At 41.6% G+C, this 15,994-nt stretch overlaps 11 protein-coding genes across 11 annotated transcripts; 4 read left to right on the top strand and 7 right to left on the bottom strand.

Moving 5' to 3' along the window:
• Positions 1 to 160: 160 nt before the first annotated feature.
• LOC145712356 (signal peptide peptidase-like) lies at positions 161 to 2,211 on the top strand. Its single transcript, XM_081790048.1, has 9 exons — positions 161 to 269; positions 315 to 407; positions 449 to 589; positions 635 to 781; positions 827 to 927; positions 1,057 to 1,173; positions 1,366 to 1,500; positions 1,545 to 1,646; positions 1,695 to 2,211. The coding sequence occupies exons 1-9, from the start codon at positions 161 to 163 to the stop codon at positions 1,851 to 1,853; spliced, it is 1,104 nt and encodes a 367-aa protein (XP_081646174.1). The 3' UTR covers positions 1,854 to 2,211.
• A 12-nt stretch (positions 2,212 to 2,223) lies between these two features.
• LOC145712357 (citramalyl-CoA lyase, mitochondrial-like) lies at positions 2,224 to 3,310 on the top strand. Its single transcript, XM_081790049.1, has 2 exons — positions 2,224 to 2,379; positions 2,424 to 3,310. Exons 1-2 carry the CDS (start codon positions 2,253 to 2,255, stop codon positions 3,221 to 3,223), a joined length of 927 nt encoding a protein of 308 aa, XP_081646175.1. The 5' UTR covers positions 2,224 to 2,252; the 3' UTR covers positions 3,224 to 3,310.
• A 30-nt stretch (positions 3,311 to 3,340) lies between these two features.
• On the top strand, positions 3,341 to 4,057 carry LOC145712359 (uncharacterized). The gene is made up of 4 exons (XM_081790051.1): positions 3,341 to 3,464; positions 3,540 to 3,669; positions 3,717 to 3,774; positions 3,816 to 4,057. The coding sequence occupies exons 1-4, from the start codon at positions 3,435 to 3,437 to the stop codon at positions 3,922 to 3,924; spliced, it is 327 nt and encodes a 108-aa protein (XP_081646177.1). The 5' UTR covers positions 3,341 to 3,434; the 3' UTR covers positions 3,925 to 4,057.
• An 8-nt stretch (positions 4,058 to 4,065) lies between these two features.
• LOC145712355 (isocitrate dehydrogenase [NAD] subunit beta, mitochondrial-like) lies at positions 4,066 to 5,524 on the top strand. Its single transcript, XM_081790047.1, has 5 exons — positions 4,066 to 4,189; positions 4,233 to 4,616; positions 4,657 to 4,936; positions 4,981 to 5,165; positions 5,332 to 5,524. Exons 1-5 carry the CDS (start codon positions 4,079 to 4,081, stop codon positions 5,410 to 5,412), a joined length of 1,041 nt encoding a protein of 346 aa, XP_081646173.1. The 5' UTR covers positions 4,066 to 4,078; the 3' UTR covers positions 5,413 to 5,524.
• An 18-nt stretch (positions 5,525 to 5,542) lies between these two features.
• LOC145712358 (uncharacterized) lies at positions 5,543 to 6,961 on the bottom strand. Its single transcript, XM_081790050.1, has 3 exons — positions 6,738 to 6,961; positions 6,543 to 6,678; positions 5,543 to 6,331 (listed from the first exon to the last, which is right to left on the bottom strand). Exons 1-3 carry the CDS (start codon positions 6,956 to 6,958, stop codon positions 6,083 to 6,085), a joined length of 606 nt encoding a protein of 201 aa, XP_081646176.1. The 5' UTR covers positions 6,959 to 6,961; the 3' UTR covers positions 5,543 to 6,082.
• A 33-nt stretch (positions 6,962 to 6,994) lies between these two features.
• LOC145702920 (uncharacterized) lies at positions 6,995 to 9,009 on the bottom strand. Its single transcript, XM_081780219.1, has 6 exons — positions 8,850 to 9,009; positions 8,679 to 8,803; positions 8,589 to 8,636; positions 8,361 to 8,545; positions 8,169 to 8,316; positions 6,995 to 8,123 (listed from the first exon to the last, which is right to left on the bottom strand). The coding sequence occupies exons 1-6, from the start codon at positions 8,973 to 8,975 to the stop codon at positions 7,976 to 7,978; spliced, it is 780 nt and encodes a 259-aa protein (XP_081636345.1). The 5' UTR covers positions 8,976 to 9,009; the 3' UTR covers positions 6,995 to 7,975.
• A 41-nt stretch (positions 9,010 to 9,050) lies between these two features.
• LOC145702932 (uncharacterized) lies at positions 9,051 to 9,864 on the bottom strand. The gene is made up of 3 exons (XM_081780230.1): positions 9,631 to 9,864; positions 9,374 to 9,550; positions 9,051 to 9,207 (listed from the first exon to the last, which is right to left on the bottom strand). Exons 1-3 carry the CDS (start codon positions 9,847 to 9,849, stop codon positions 9,106 to 9,108), a joined length of 498 nt encoding a protein of 165 aa, XP_081636356.1. The 5' UTR covers positions 9,850 to 9,864; the 3' UTR covers positions 9,051 to 9,105.
• A 16-nt stretch (positions 9,865 to 9,880) lies between these two features.
• LOC145702941 (uncharacterized) lies at positions 9,881 to 11,158 on the bottom strand. The gene is made up of 7 exons (XM_081780242.1): positions 11,063 to 11,158; positions 10,920 to 10,991; positions 10,815 to 10,874; positions 10,691 to 10,769; positions 10,426 to 10,641; positions 10,204 to 10,306; positions 9,881 to 10,139 (listed from the first exon to the last, which is right to left on the bottom strand). The coding sequence occupies exons 1-5, from the start codon at positions 11,142 to 11,144 to the stop codon at positions 10,605 to 10,607; spliced, it is 330 nt and encodes a 109-aa protein (XP_081636368.1). The 5' UTR covers positions 11,145 to 11,158; the 3' UTR covers positions 9,881 to 10,139; positions 10,204 to 10,306; positions 10,426 to 10,604.
• A 32-nt stretch (positions 11,159 to 11,190) lies between these two features.
• Positions 11,191 to 12,154, bottom strand: LOC145711058 (uncharacterized). Its single transcript, XM_081788789.1, has 5 exons — positions 12,041 to 12,154; positions 11,883 to 11,921; positions 11,516 to 11,618; positions 11,392 to 11,474; positions 11,191 to 11,346 (listed from the first exon to the last, which is right to left on the bottom strand). The coding sequence occupies exons 1-5, from the start codon at positions 12,131 to 12,133 to the stop codon at positions 11,191 to 11,193; spliced, it is 474 nt and encodes a 157-aa protein (XP_081644915.1). The 5' UTR covers positions 12,134 to 12,154.
• A 426-nt stretch (positions 12,155 to 12,580) lies between these two features.
• LOC145711891 (aldo-keto reductase family 1 member B10-like) lies at positions 12,581 to 14,807 on the bottom strand. The gene is made up of 4 exons (XM_081789580.1): positions 14,580 to 14,807; positions 14,483 to 14,529; positions 14,154 to 14,424; positions 12,581 to 13,672 (listed from the first exon to the last, which is right to left on the bottom strand). Exons 1-4 carry the CDS (start codon positions 14,805 to 14,807, stop codon positions 13,361 to 13,363), a joined length of 858 nt encoding a protein of 285 aa, XP_081645706.1. The 3' UTR covers positions 12,581 to 13,360.
• A 22-nt stretch (positions 14,808 to 14,829) lies between these two features.
• LOC145711047 (uncharacterized) lies at positions 14,830 to 15,993 on the bottom strand. The gene is made up of 5 exons (XM_081788778.1): positions 15,707 to 15,993; positions 15,444 to 15,664; positions 15,301 to 15,400; positions 15,094 to 15,252; positions 14,830 to 15,055 (listed from the first exon to the last, which is right to left on the bottom strand). Exons 1-5 carry the CDS (start codon positions 15,956 to 15,958, stop codon positions 14,960 to 14,962), a joined length of 828 nt encoding a protein of 275 aa, XP_081644904.1. The 5' UTR covers positions 15,959 to 15,993; the 3' UTR covers positions 14,830 to 14,959.
• Position 15,994: the final 1 nt, after the last annotated feature.

The following is a 15,994-nucleotide window of genomic DNA, read 5'->3' as shown; positions in this document are numbered from 1 at the left end:
GGCTCTTGAAGATTGCAGATCGTTTGACAGACAATAAGACATATAATTGTTTTTATTGAAACAGTGTCCGAGACATTTTCGTTCACATTAAATAAGTTAAGGCTTTTGTTCAAGCCACTAGAATAATCGGATTCAGAGAAAAGACATTTATTCATTTAGAATGGCGGACGTTGAAGAGCAAGTTGTCGAGGAGATTGTCGAGGATGAAGTTCCAGAGCCAACCCCAGTGCCATTTCAATCCCTTATGATCGCTTATGCTGCTCTTTCTGGTGATTACTTTCTTTATACTTCACGTTTTATGTTTTTGCGGATAGTTATGGCGCTGATCCCAATCTGGTTTGGATCGATCAGAGCTCTTGAAGCTAGAAAGAAGCGTATCAAAGATAAGGAAGAAGGAAAAGATCTTGGTAGGATTTATTTCGTTGTTTTAAGGTTCAATCGGTTTTAGACGAAATCGAAGTCATATCTTCAAAAGATGCTGCCAAGTTCCCGATCATGGCTTCAATCACCCTTTTCTCAATTTATGTCTGTTACAAATACTTTGCCGATAAGATGTACTACGTTGTTACTGGCTACTTTTTCCTCCTCGGTAGGATTATCTTTCTCATTTCATGCTTCTGAACATTTTCAAAAGGAATCGCCGCTGTCACTACCATTCTTGAGCCAATGATTGCTCCCAAATTAAAATTCCTCTTCCCTGGACTCTGCGAAGATGCCGAGTACAAAATCGTGTTTACTGAGAACAAGAAGTCTCAGCTCGACCTTGACTTCAATCGACGAAGTAACAGAACCCGTATTCAAACCTCCTTGCTACAATATTTTCTAGGTCTCGTTGTTCTCGCTTTTGCAGCCGCTGTTGCGTCGTGCTACCTTTTCAATAAGCACTGGCTGGCAAATAACATCATTGGTCTCTGTTTCGCAATCCAGGTAAATATAGATCGCATTATAAGTAAAAATAGACACTTGTCTGACAATCCAAAAAAGGAAACCCTCTCCAAGGGTTTCCAAAGAAATGCTCTCAGGAGAAATGACGAATACAAATTACTCTTCGTTCAGGGTGTCCAGCTTCTCTCACTGCCCAACTACAAGACTGGCTGCATGCTTCTCGGCGGTCTCTTCTTCTACGACGTCTTCTGGGTCTTCGGTACTGACGTAATGGTCACTGTCGCAAAGGTACGTCATTGTGCAACACACTCCCTGTTGTTTAAAATTACTGATGAAAGCTGCAAAATGCCGCTGGAAAAGTACCAAGGTTCTAGGTTCTAATCCTGCAAGTTGAAAGTTTCCAATCAGTAATTTCCCCGCTCTCTCTATAAATAGGCCGACCGGGTTCGACAGCAATCATATTCAGAGGTTTTCTTTTAGAAATTCGATGCCCCCATCAAACTTGTCTTCCCTCAAGACGTTTTCGACAGCTCCTCTCGTTTGTCTATGCTTGGTCTTGGTGACATCGTCATTCCCGGTATTCTGATCGCTCTTATGCTCCGACTTGATGATAACGTAAGTCTCCTTCTCTCCTCAACTCTTTATTACTGTCGATTCAGATCAAAGCCGGCAGCAGAAAATACTTCCTGACTACTTTTATCGCCTACATTATTGGCTTGGTCGCAACTATCTACGTTATGCATGTGTGGAAACACGCACAGGTAGCGCTAGAATTATCTTTCTTTCGAAGTACTTCTTTCCTTTTATAGCCTGCCCTGCTCTATCTAGTTCCAGCCTGTCTTGGCGCCCCCTTTGTAGTTGCCCTTGTCTCTGGCGAGCTGAGTGCCCTGTTCGCATATGACGAAGAAGAGGAGGAAGAAGAAGACGACGATGAAGATGATGATGGTGACAAAAAGAAGGACAAGTAAACAAGCTTTGTGCTATTAAAATCTAGGATATTCTTTTTAACCGAATCCTTTTTATAATCAGCTCTATATAGTGAAATAGAGCTGGGCATTTTCTGTTTTTCATTTTAGGAACTCATTACGTTCGAGTCTGCCAAGTGTTCCTCTAATAGTATCATTCATTTATTATTCAAAAATGCATACAGAGACTACTTGCGTTCTTTAGCTACAATTACTGTTAGAAATCATTTCATAATTTCCTCTCTCTTTACTGTTCAAGAGCAAGCTTTTTACCCTAATTTTGGGTCCCTAACTCTTTCTCTCTCGCTACTACCTACCTTTCCCCTTTTCTGGATTGTGCAATCGTACTGGAAACAATTAATACCGTCTCTGATTTCAAACAAAATTCAAGATTTTCTAAAAATGTCGGTTGTTGCTCGTCGAGTTTGGCCCCGTCGAGCGCTCTTTTACACCCCAGGAAGTGACATGCGCAAGATTGAAAAGCTGCGAAAATTATCTGGGGCTGGCGTCCCAGATTTTGTCGCCCTCGGTAAGGAAACGCAAAATTCAAGTTAGCTCACTTTTCTTCCAAAGATCTTGAAGATGGTGTCGCTCTATCAGCAAAAGCCCAAGCTAGGGAAAACATTGCCAAAACATACGAAGGACTTCGCTCTGATATGCCCAACATTCAGTTTGGTATCCGGGTCAATTCCGTATCATCGGGTTTATTAACCGAGGATTTGCGCATTCTTCGCGAGCTAAAGTCGGCGCCAAGCTGTCTCTTGCTTCCCAAAGTCGACTCACCTGAAGAAGTCAGGGAATTTGTGGAAACGTATTCGCTGGCACTTGGCAGATGTCGATGGAAACTCAAAGCTCCTGTTCCGTTAGTTTCGTTTATCGAAACAGCGCAAGGACTCCTCAACATGAAGGATTCATTCCAAGCGATCCTCGACAGCCAATACATCAAACACGAAGCTACAGTCTTTGGCTCCGATGATTTCGTCGCTTCTATAGGGGCTCATCGAAGTCAAAATGGAGAAGAACTAATGTACGCTCGACAAAAACTCGTTGCTCACGCGAAAGCTTTCAATATCCAAGCTATCGACATGGTCTGGATCGACTTCAAGAATCTCCAAGGTCTGGAAGAAAATTCGAGGCAAGGAGCAAATCTTGGATTTACCGGCAAGCAAGTCATTCACCCAGCAAACATCGAGACCGTCCAACGAGTCTTTTCCCCCTCCGAAGAAAAAATCCAGTGGGCGACAGAACTTCTAGAGCAATTCGCCGAACACGAAAAGAGCGGAACAGGAGCATTTGTCTTCCGTGGCAAAATGATAGACATGCCGCTTGTGAAACAGGCTGAAAATATCATCGTCTCCTCAAGCTCATCCTAAATCCTTTTTTTTCTGCATCTATCCATGTATTCATATTTTCACAGTTCTAATAAATTATTTCTAAAATCTTGTGTTCGAATCAGTAAAGTAACCTTCTTTCATCTCTTGAATTTGTTTAGAAATCGCGGCCGAGCTGCGTAGCCAATCACGCTTACAGGGAGATTAACCTTACAGTCGTGAGACAGAATCATCAAGAGAAAGAAGTATCATAATGACAACAGGTTCAGATGCTCCACAACAGGAAAAAATGACAAAGAAATTTATGATTAGATCTTCTCTCTAGAATAAAGGCCGTTATTTTATCATTCTCTTACAGACAACGAAGCCAAAAAAATCTCGTAGTAAGCGTCAGCGAGAGGCAAACTCCGAATTTCTTGTTGATTTCGGCAAACTGACGCTGCCGACGATGAAGAGATATAAACGCTCTGTAGATCCAAATTATGAAGGTAAGACTTTCTGTTTTTTTTTTAATAAATGATGAATCTTTCAAAAGATCAAGTCACTTCAAAGAATCGAGCAGAGTTCATCCACGGGATTAACCAACACTTTCGGTAAACTGTATTTTCACTCAAGTATCTCTAGCGTGTTTTAGAAATTCACCAGTTCCTGACGAAAACGAAACAATTCACTTTTTCCTGTACGTTGCGCGCCATCACCGATTAAAACATGAAACCAAAGAAAAAATGAAAACCGAGCATTAAACTCCCTATTTTGCTTGTTCCCCACGCCTTCTATGTCAGTTACAGTTATTTAAAGTTATCCTTACTGCTTTTTATCGCTTTTCTCTTAATATTCGTTTACAAAAGAAAAACATCATTTTTTCTATTAAAATGCAGAAAATTCCTCGTTCAGAAAATGCTTCGTCGAGGTTTGGTCAGCATTGCCAACACGAGGTCGGCTGCTGTCAAGACTGTCTCTCTCATCCCTGGTGATGGAGTCGGTCCTGAATTGATGGCTTCCGTCAAGGTTCTTTCTTTTTTCCCAATCAACGTTTCTATTCCGTTTTTAGGATGTCTTCAAGAGCGCCACTGTTCCAGTTCAATTCGAAGAAGTCGGCCTCACTGGTGTGAATACTAAAGAAGGCGCTTACGAAGAAGCGATCGCTTCCATTTCCAAGAATGGTGTCTGCTTGATGGGAGCACTCGAAAACGCTCAAGCCGCTGGTCTTCAGCAGTCCATGTCATTCCAGCTCCGAAACGATCTCGGTGTTTTCGGCGCTGTCGCCAAGATCAAGTCCATCGAAGGTCTCCAGTCGAAGTTCTCCAATGTTGACATCGTCGCCATCCGAGAACAGAGCGAGGGAGAGTACAAGTGCCTCGAGCACGAGCCAATTCAGGGAGTTGTCGAGGCCCTCAAGATCACCACTGAACAGAACTCGGACCGAATCCACAAGGTAAAACTGTGAAAAGTCAACCGCCATCAAACCAAATTAGTTCGCCTTCGACTACGCTCTCCGACACGGCCGAAAGAAGGTCACCTGCGTCCACAAGGCCAACATCATGAAGAAAGGTGACGGTCTCTTCCTCCGACGATTTCGAGAAGTCGCCAAGCAGTACCCAATGATCGAGTCCCAGGACATGATCGTTGACAACACCTGCATGCAGCTCGTGTCCAACCCTCACCAGTTCGATGTTATGGTCATGCCTAACTTGTACGGCGCCATCGTTGACAACCTTGCTGCCGGTCTCGTTGGTGGCGCTGGTGTTGTTCCAGGTAAGCGAACCATTATAGAAACCCCTCATCAATAATTATTCCAGCTGAATGCTACTCGACCCAGAACTGCATCTTCGAATCCGGAGCTCGACACACTTTTGGAGCCGCCGCCTTCAAGAACATCGCCAACCCTACCGCTGTTCTCCTTGCCTCCGCCAACATGCTTGACCATATGTCCCTCTCCATGTACGGCTCAAGAATCCGAAATGCTGTCAACAAAACCATCAAGGTAAGTTTCTCTTTCTACCTGCAGTTCTTCTTTATTTTTGATTATTTTAGCAACAAAAATCGGTATGAATTTATTTCATTTTTACTCAAAGAGTACAGTTTACTCACTCCATTTACAAGACATTTTATTAATACCTGCTAGAATTGAAAATAACCCATCATTTTAGCTGAAGAAGACCCGAACACTCGATATGGGCGGCTACGCTACCACTGAACAGTTCACCAAGGCTGTCATTAAGAACTTGTAAGAAGACTGCACATTCTTCCTATTTATTACTTTGCTGAGCAATCAACAAGTGTCAATTGAAGTCTTTTAAAATCCTCCTTTCAAAATATAGAATTCGAAAATTTCAATTTATATACTTTGAAAAACAAGCGTTTTATTATGTTGCTTTTTATTATTGTATTTTTCGTAATTTTAAGTAACTCTTGCAGGAATTCAGCAGGATAGAACTATCAGTAAAAGCAAAACTTGAACTTTTTTACTGAAATAAATAAATATGCATGGTTCGAAATTCGAATATGGATGGTCCTTGTCCATCATGGACGCTCGAAAGAAGAGGGATGAAGGAGGAGTGAAGGATGTTTTGGTGATGGTTTTATCTTGATTCTAGTAATTCTTCTAGTGGTTTTATTACTCAGTCGCTTGCAGTGGGATAAGTATGATTTGGATCATTTTATTGTTACGGATGGTTAATGATTGGTTTATGTGATAAGTGGTTGTTTTCAAGTTTTAGCCTGAAAGTCAGCATAAAATTGAAGCTTTTAATGATCTTGTACCGCCGATACGAGGTCACAAAAGTGGAGTTCTCGTGAGTTCGTGCTTAGTTTGTAGTTTTTTTAGTGCTTGAAGTTGAATTTTGAATGATAAAATTTGCATAAGAAATTCTTACTGTTAGTCTGAATCATTTCTTATCCCTACTCTTTTTCAACCTCTTGAGCGACTTCCTCAACCTTCTCAGCGACAGCTTCCACCTCCTGGGCAACTTCTTCGACCTTTTCGGCAGCTTCTTCGATCTTCTCAGCGACAGGCTCAACCACGGGCAGAGCTTCAGCCTTTTCAGCGACAGCTTCGACTTCCTCGGCGACGGCTTCGACGACCTTGGCTTCGGTGTCGACGGTTTCGGCAACCTGATCGACTTCTTTTGCGACTTCGTTAGCTTCAGCCTTAACAACGGGTTCAGATTTAGCCCAGAAGTTTCCCATCTTTTGATTCTCTGTCTTTATTTTTTGTATTTATTCAACTCTGAGACTGGTTCAATTTCGCGCGGAGTTTGAAAATATCCCAAGGCCTCGTATTGTGACTCAAGGCAATGAAAAATAATGTCGCAAGAGGATAACTCGTGAGCATCAGTCCTGAAAACTCTCTTGAACTGACCTTTACTTCGTCAACAACAGATGAACCGAGTCCAAGAAGAGCGCAGAGTTTGTTAGCCTGGCTGCATTCGAACTTGTCAGGGAAGAATCGAGCGGCAGGGGTGACATCACAGGTTGGAGGGAGAACGTAAGGAGCGCTAGAAAAGTTTTGAAGATGAAGATCCTTCGATGTCAAGCAGATTTCAAAGATTCCTACCTAAGTTGTTGAGAATATCGCTCAACCGCCATTCCAAGTCCGATGAAGCTGCCAGCAACAACGGAACGTCGGATCTTGATGAGTCTCTTGGTCAAAATACCAAAAGTCAATCCGATAGTTGCTCCGCCACCGATCTTGATCGCGGCGTCGAGGGCAAAGTCCTCTCGTTTCTTCTGATATTCATCGAGGACAGTGTTGACGCGTTTCGCTGCCTCGTCCATGCTGAAAGTTTTGAAATCATAGAAGAGAAGCTTTCTGTGGTCGAAAAAGCACCAGGGATAGTATTAGCACAGAGTTTTTCTTTTGAAGTTTTTTATGTGAACTTTCAAGAAGTATGTAACGATAAAAACACTGAAACCCGCTACAATATGGGATCCAGAGAAGTTAAAGAAGATAAGAAGATCAATGTGAAACTATAGAGAGTTAAAAATAGTATTAAATTTTTATCTGGAATAGGCGCATCTCCGAATTCCGTGCTGGAATTATGGGAAAACCCAATAAATATTGGCTATAAGAGAGCAGCTTTCCTCTTCTAAGCAAATAAAAAGCCAACATACTCCAAAAAATACGAGGCTAAACAACCAACGAAAGCGCCTATACCAGGTAAATATATTAGAAAATAGTGCGTAAAATCATGAAAGAATAAGTATTTAAGCGACAATACAGTGTTCCGTTAAAGAAAAGTAACCTGTTGTAGGTTTTTGGCAACTATAAGAAATGCTATTTAACACTGAAGGGGAAGTACTGCTAGGCAATTAGCACCAATACGCATATCTTTTATCTTTATGCGTTCCATTTTCTACGTCACCCAAATATGATATATTGAGATCATGATCTGGTCTAAGAATCTATTCAAAAAATCTATGAACCGAGATATGATCGCTAATCTGATGGATAGGTTTCCGATAAATAGGTGACGCTTGAAGTCGATTTATTTTAGTTTTCTGGAGCCAATAAAGACACAAAGTTTTAAGAACATTTCTTTGACAAACAATTTTTGACAGTGTGAAGAATAGTGAGAGAGCATCTTTAGGGTGAATATCCTACATGAGGATTATACAGAATAATGCTTTAGCAGATTAAGGTGAACGTCTAACAAGGTGAATATTATTAATAGGGTGAATGAACTTTGCTATTCGCATTTTGTATAAATCGTATTCGGATAAATGGGGACGGGTAGCTTCTGCACCAAAGCTGTGTGAAGACATACTTATGAATCATAAGTAAGGAGTCGAAAGTTAGGAAACTCCAGCACGGACTTTGACGTTGGTATAAAATGCTCGATTGTTGATTTTGACTCGTGTCACATTAGGGTAGAGAAACCGCAGTTTCATACCCATTGAGACCATGTTGATTGCATTGCCAAACTTCTGGGCGGATAAGTCACTGCAAAAAACGTCGTCATTCTAGTTTCATTCATTTTATGCATACCTGAGATCAGAGCAAGCCACGCGCCCTTGAGTATCTTCAACGAGAGTTTCTTGAAGAAATTTGACAACAGGGTCTGTCAGTGGATAAAATCGAGGAGCTGGGCTTCTGCGTTTATTCGGGCGAGGTGGATTCGCATTAACTGCAGTATCTAAAAATCCGTTCTCCTCCTTGATTTCAAAAGAGTGTTTTTACCATCAGGTAGAGAAACGCCTCTGAGATTGATAAGTCCCTCCAATCCACGCGTGCTGGGAAGAGCTGGCAGTGACGAAGAAGATGAAGTACTTGATGATAAAGAGTTTGATATTGAGTTAGCAAGGTATGCGTGAAGCTGGCTCAGATGTTCCGGTCGCAACGCAGTGTCGACTTCTACCATCTCGCTAAAAAATTCAAATTGAAGATGTCTTTTTAGACTTTCGGTACCTGGATGTTTCACTGTCTTCTAAAGATGTTCTGGCAGATCCGTCAGCTCTTAAATACAATTAGAGACAATCCAACAATCAGTAAAAGTACCGTTCATCCTCTGAAGTCTTTTCAATTTTGATCGGGTTCCTTTTTCTCTTGTTTTTTCGAGGAATCGGGTAGTCGACAACATTTCCATTCTCTTCCTTGATTTCTTCATCGTCAGATTTCGCTTGCTAATAGATCTCAATCAATCAAGATGAAGAAAAATATAGTTCTTACCCAAAACATTTGCAACTGTAGACCAGCATTGTTTCGAATAATGCTCCATCGTGGGCTACCCTCGAATTCACTTTCTTCGTATTTCGACAAGTCTCTGATTACAATCTCTGGTATAACAACTGACATTCTTAAAGATGATCGTTATTAGAAGTCATCACCGTTATTTTCATCAGTTTCTTTTTGCTTCTAAGCGGCGTGGAATAGAAGAGAAGGCACAAGAGAAAAGGCGTCAGGAAGAATTTTGGTCAACGAAAAACTATTCCTCCATCATTTGATTGTCTTTGAGCATCTCAATTTTGTTTCCGTTTCCTGTGCTTCCCGAGCTTGCCTCACTGCTTGCCTCGTTTCGATGGCCCATCTTGAAATGAATGGTGAGCTTTTGGCGCTATAGACTGGCGCTCGGGCTCAGAATGTGGCTTTCAAATTGGTTACATCATAATTTCGAGTACAAAAATTGTAAATATGAAGAATTTAATATCAAAATCCGTCATCTGATACCTATCTAAGAGAATGATCGGGGTTACCTTATTGTTAATCAGATGAATAAGTCTCAATTCTTCTGGATCCATCTCTTCATCTGAGTCGGTGTCGCTATCGGAATCGGATGAGTCTGCAATGAGTTCCGAAGGTACGATTCCACAATTAAACTCTACCACTCGCTCGTCGTTTTCTGTATTTTCCAAATTTACACTTTCGTCACCCTTGAAAAAATGCTTATCTGGCATGTTTGTTCTGAGAATTGTGACAAGTCTCTCAAGTTATTCAAAGCTTTGCAGCTCACCTCTGCCTTCATCTTCTTGTATAAATCTTCTTGTGCTTTCTGCATTGCTGGCATAAAGGTCCGCACTCTACTCAAAATCGAACTCTGCGCGACTGGGTAGATTTTCGGCTTGGGCCTATCGATTACAGTAAGCTTCTGTGCGAGTCGTTGCCTGCCTATCTCCTCGTTCACCTCCAATTTCTTATTCTGAGTTTTCTTCTGCGGCCTCGGACTACTCATTCTTAACGCGAACGTCACAAGACTGAAAGGCTCACTTTGCAATCTGATCAAATATTAAAGCCTAACAAGCTAAGAACGAAAGAAAATAAAAGTCTCGCGGAATGATGCAGTGAGAGCTGAGATGGCCTCGAACGTAAAGGTTTTGACTCCTTTCGGGGTTGAAATGACGCAGCGTTTGCCATCAGTGGCGGCAATGTGATGTGTTCCAGCGGCGAGGTGGATGTTCGAAAGCGAAGACGAGTCAATCAAAGATTGTAGTTCTTCAAGCCGGATGTCATGTTTTAAGTACCCTTATTTATAATTTATAAATCGGTAAAGAAGGGAAGGAAATGAGCTTATGACATGAAATTAAACCTAGGACTTCAAGTTTTTTCGACTGGGTTATGAATACGGTTGCCCATCCTAGCACTGCCATCTTTTTCACATTTTGCCTTACAACAGCATCGTTGCCATTTTCCTACGGGCATTTTTTATTTACTGAGACTACGAAGCCTGGCTCCCGATTGACGACAAGCCGTTCTGATTCAACCATCAATATCCTGTTGACAATCTCGATGCCTGAAGCATTTCTCAAACCTCGATGGACGAGTGTGCATGGCCTCTTTGACCATGAAAACAGTCCCCCCCAACTATCAAATCCCCATTTTCCTCCAGCCTTGCCCAGTGCTCGAAGCCAGCCCTTATTTTTGCATTTTGTCCAACTTCGTGTTCGGGTATTCTTGTGTTCGGTTGCTTGGAATAGGCTCGAATTAAAATTAAAGCGACGCGCGAAACCACTCCCTTTTAATCTCTCTAAAAGATTGATACGCTAGCCGCGCATATATCGTAGCGATGGATTTACCTCATGCTCCAATACTTCATATCGTGCATTATTAATATATCATCGGGACCGTTGGGCACGAGCGATTGGAAATGGGAAGCTAAGCGAGCTCATTATTGAAGCTTAGTTAAAAAGAAAACAAAACCTTTCGACTCTTGGAAGAAAGACTGGACGCCTTGGACATTGTTGCTGATAATTCGAACATCTAAATTTAATTTTCAAAGCAAAGCGAAAATGGAAGGTCGCGAACCATTCTTATCTGCGTCAATTATAACAAGGTCATTGAGGCTTGAAAGGACCTCACTGCCCTCGCCAAGATCCACTGAAGGTCGCCAATTATTCAAAATTAAAAATTAATGCCAGGCGCTCAAAAGAAGAGGGGGTTAGAATCACCGGTTTCTTTTTCCTCGTCAAAATCGTCTTCCAGCTCCGCAAACCTATCCAAATATTCCCCGACTGCCAAAATCCGACCCATTCTAATTCACAATCAATGGTTTTTATTTGTATGACATCCGTTCCTGTTAGTTTTGAGGTTCATTGGTTTTGTTTGTTCGCTGGGACAGATTTTGTCGGCGAGAAATGATTGAATGCTGAAGCCACCAGAGGTCGTTAAGAAGTTCCAGTCGTTTTGAATCAAGCTGCTCTTTCGTAACACAAAGATTTCCGTGATCCTCCTGCTGAAAATCCATTATATAAGAGTTAATATAAGAGTATGATTGTACATCTCGTGACTCTTGGTTGTTGGGCAGTTCTTTTTCCTCCTCAGTCGCGATTAATTCGATATTCGACGAGACAGCTTGATTTTCTATGATTATACTCAAGTTAACAATGATTGTTTCTCCCAACCTTCATTCTTCGTTCGAGAGTAAGTCTGAACTGTTTCTCCTTTCGAGGCAATCTGTTGATAGTTTCGTCTGCTCAGCGCTTCGACATCCCAAAATCGCAACAGCTCAAGTCGGATTCGCAACGCAACCGTCCCAAAATGCGACAAATGGTATTTGAGCTCGGCGAGCTGATCCAAAGCCTCTTAGAGGGCAAATGGCCGCCATGCCAGGCAAGGTCGATATCAAGATCGAAAAAGAACGGGTACATATATATTGAGAGTTCGAAACGAAACTAGCTATCTCTCTCATGCACACTCGCTATCGATTTCGTAGGAGCCCTTGACGGGTTCGACTTTGCCGACGTTAATTAAGTCGCGATCCCAACAGACCTTCTCGGGCTCAATCTCGGCAACAAGCGCAGCGAACTCCTAAATTACAATTTTCAAATTTGCTCATCTTGAAATGCTCAATTTTGCGCGAGAGCGCATTTCGATTCCTAATCAGAAAACGACTCTTTCTGAGCATTAACGTCTTTTTGTCTACTTACTAAGTCCAAATTAGCATTTCTTTTGCGTGTTCGATATCCACGAAAAGCAGCTTGGATCAGAGTAGCGGCGCGATAGCGATCTGGAGGCTGCATCACTGAACAATCTGAACATGATCAACTTGACAAAAATGCCTTGCTGCTCGATGTTCGAGCACTCTGTCCACTTCAACACGGAATTTATATTAAGCTCATCAATAAAATCAATCTCAATTTGATAGAAAAGCTTGAATATGCTCATCCGTCCTTTTTCCTTTGCCAGAAAAATTTGCTACTCGAACTTGCGAGTGCATTGGAGAAATTCCACAGAGGTTGTAAGTATGAAGCAATGACGAGCAAAATATTGTTCGTCATCGAATATCGTTAGGCTGAAGGCTTATCCTGACAATCTGTATCATTTCCATGGTTTTAACGTCTATAAGAGCGAGCCCTCATGGAAATTCGCCACCATAACAGTGAAGTTTTCGCGTTAATCATGTTATAGAAGAACGACATCGTATAAAAATTTTCAGAACAAAACAGCTCTCGAGAAGGTACCTGTTCATTGACAACTGTGTTGATCTCTGATTCTCAAAATTATATTTTCTCATGCTGCTAGCTCTTGGCGCCATGGGTGAATAGTTTGATAGGGCTAGCGCCGAGCTCAAGCTCGAGCGTTCTAAATTTTTGATGTTTTCGGTGTCATCGCCGTGCTCATAGGTTTCTGCCCCTCTCGAAATCGATTCTCGTCGTCGGCGAGAACGCCTTGACAAGCACAAACCACCACCGGCAGAATGCCGTGCTGACAGCGCCGCAGCTCGACCATTATTTCTGATGCAATGCTCACCTAACCTAGCTAGGCCTAGGCTCTCAGCCGCACGCTTTAGCAATATAAACATTTCGCTTTACATTTTCAAAACGCTTAATTTAATCAGAACACGATCCAAAATAGTGAGATCCATAGAATTTATTTTCAACGCTCCAGTTCACTCACTACCAGCGGGTTGGAAAGTTTTTCGACTTGCTATAAACTTGAAACTCGCAAAATCTTTGGTGGGATGAAAATTCTTTATCTAAAGCGGTAATTTTATCATTATTTCTGAAATTATCCCGGTGGCTTTTTGAAGAGTTCATTTTCAGAAGAGTCTTCAAATCATCCTCGTCCAGACTTAATCCTGGGTGATAACTGTGAGTCTAACTACAGTAAATTGAAGTGTTGATATCTCTAGCAGTACATAGATGGCGCAAATTAAATTTGTCACCCTTGGCGAATCTGAGTTGCTTGGAAGTTGTGTTCAATTCTCTGCTCATCTCGGCTTGGTATTGGAATCATAATGCCATTTGTTACGAACAAGTTTGTACTTGAGATAGGACTCCGGGCCTTTTGACAAGCAGCGCCATGTTTCTGTTTATATGAAAAGCTATCAAGACCTGTTCAGGGCTGGCCGCGTGTTTTCGGGCAATTTGTTTTACCACTAGCTTTTGTGATAACATTAGACCATCGAAATCATCAGCCTTGCAGCGGCCGAGGGGCATGTACGCAATGACATGCAAACCATGAGCGGCATGGTGAGCTTGATTGGTTGTGTCACCTTGTCTACTATCGAAAATGAGCACAAATCGAAAGAGATCTTTGACCTTTTCAAGGGCATCAATAATTTAATCCTGCCAATTTGGAGCGGCAAGTAAAATAGAAAGAGGTTGAGTTTTAGTTCTTTCTATATTTTCAACATAAAAATCCTCCCATAGTAAGAGAAGTCAATTTGACTCAGATTTTTCTCAAGAATTAAAATTTATTATCGACATTGAAGAGGTCAAACCACCAGTTAAACTTTCTTTCGATAAGAGAAACTCTCAACCAGAGCTTATTCAAGATTAAAATGCATACATATCTAATACATGGGAACACACTATTATTTCAGTGCGACAACCATCCTCGGAGCTCTTCTTGGTTTAATAAAGGATGACACTCGACTTGATTAGCATATGGAGCTCGGCGACAAGAACTAAGACTTCTAATCGGTTATCCCTTTTGGCAAAAGACAAAAACGAAAATTGACAGAATAGCAGGGGCCGCTATATGCACTCTGCTTTTCCACCTTGATGAACTTGCTCATATATAATTGCACAAAAGAACATTGGAAACCGTGTTTATTTTATCGACCTGGAGCTCATCAAAGTTGGACAAGCCGATACGACGCACTAGCCCAGCATCCACCGCTTTCTCAAGTTCACGCCAAATTGACACGTGATCAAAGTCCTTGATCACAGGCAAATCGTTCTCATAAACATTATCGACAGAAAAGGAGTCAGGATCGGTCGACAAAGTGCCCCAAGGCGCGTGGATCAAATAAAGATCGAAAAAGGAAAGTTTCAAGAGCTTGAGCTGATGTTTTATCACCGGAATTCTTCAAAAGAAGGTGAAAACAAGTGAGAAATAAGAATAAAGGTACTATGAATTTTGACCTTCCATGAGATCGGGATTGTGGAAATTTGAGTGTAGTTTTGAAGTTCTTTCAATGGGTTAATTTTCATCGCTCCCAATCGAAGAAGAAAACTAAACCGCCCCTTTCATAAAAAGTTCATTCCTCTCCACTACTCCTTCGCTCACACACTCATCAATCGCCTCTCCCACCAAATGTTCGTTTTTATACATATGCGCCGTGTCTATATGTCTATATCCGGCCCGGATGGCAGCCTTTACCGCTTCTTTTCCCTTCTTTCCGGATAAACGAAAAGTGCCAAAGCCGATTTTGGGAATCTCTTGCATTTTTCTACGGAATATGGACATTTTTGATTGGAAAGAAATTGAATTTTCGAAAATAAAGAATGATTTTTTATGAAAACCAGCACGAATACGTTTTCAACAGAAATGAAAAGGAAATTGGAGGCAGCTAGAATTGTCTACAAAGGTCAGGTGTAATGACTAGTTTCTTCAGTTTTCTACAGGCCAAGTCGATTTTTTACGTTTTTCTTTCCCAATCGAGATCGGACAGTTTCAGGTTTACTCTTTTTCTTCTCTGGGCTCGGTTGAAATGACTAAAATTACTTGAAAATATATTTTCGGGAGAGCTTACCGAGCAGGAAATCTTTGGTTGTTTAGGTTGCTTGCCGAATCCAGTTAATCCATTGAACGTGACGTTGACTTTTGAGGTTGAAGAGACAGTATCTTCCTGTACTACTGGATGTGACCCTATCGTACGCGTGATTTTCGGCTCAGAAGACATTTTCATGGGCTGAAATGTTGAATCAATGCCTGCCAGTAAAAGGGAACGCAAGCTTACATCTGACTGTCTTTTCCTACTACTGCCAAATTGTTTGTCGAGAGTTACTTTGAACTGAACTGTTGGCTCATCTTCCATCTCTTCTGTGAAAGTTACAGCGCTGAAAATCAATCATGAAAGCTTCCAAATCATTAAAGATTTACCTAGGCTCAGATATTTCCTCCTGATAAAAGTCAACTTCGTCTCCAGAGGATTTCCTAAAGGGATTTTTACTCTTGACTCGCTCTTTTTCGACGTTTTGCCTTCCCAGCGGCTTCGCCTTTTTCTTTTCTTGAGAGATGAAGGAGCTCAAGAATTCTTCTGAGCTCTGCTTTTCCGGTTCTCTGACAGCTTTTTTCATTTTCTTTGAGACTTTTTTCGGCGCCTAGGAGTAATTCGTAAAAATTAAGTTAAAAAATCCTCGAACCATTTTCGTTTTTCCTCCTGATTTCGCCAAATTTTTCATGGCAAGTCTGTCGCCAAGAACAGTAACGCCGAGTTCTCGCCACTCGTCTGTGCCAAGCTCAAGAATTATTTCATATTCCTGTGGGATTCTCTGCTCGGCGAAGGAAACGGCATACTCGGCAGCAGATGTTGGTGGAATTCCCGCATCAGCAAAAAAGTCTAGCCACCAGTTGATGGAGCTCATTCCTTCTTCCGAATCAGATTGTTCAGACATTCTAGCAGGAATAATAAAGGAAAAGTGGCATTGAAA

Source organism: Oikopleura dioica, chromosome 1, assembly GCF_907165135.1.
Source record: "Oikopleura dioica chromosome 1, OKI2018_I68_1.0, whole genome shotgun sequence".
In the NCBI taxonomy this organism is placed as follows: Eukaryota; Metazoa; Chordata; class Appendicularia; order Copelata; family Oikopleuridae; genus Oikopleura; species Oikopleura dioica.
Note: the sequence above shows the minus strand (reverse complement) of the source record. Positions and strands in the feature narration are given on the sequence as shown.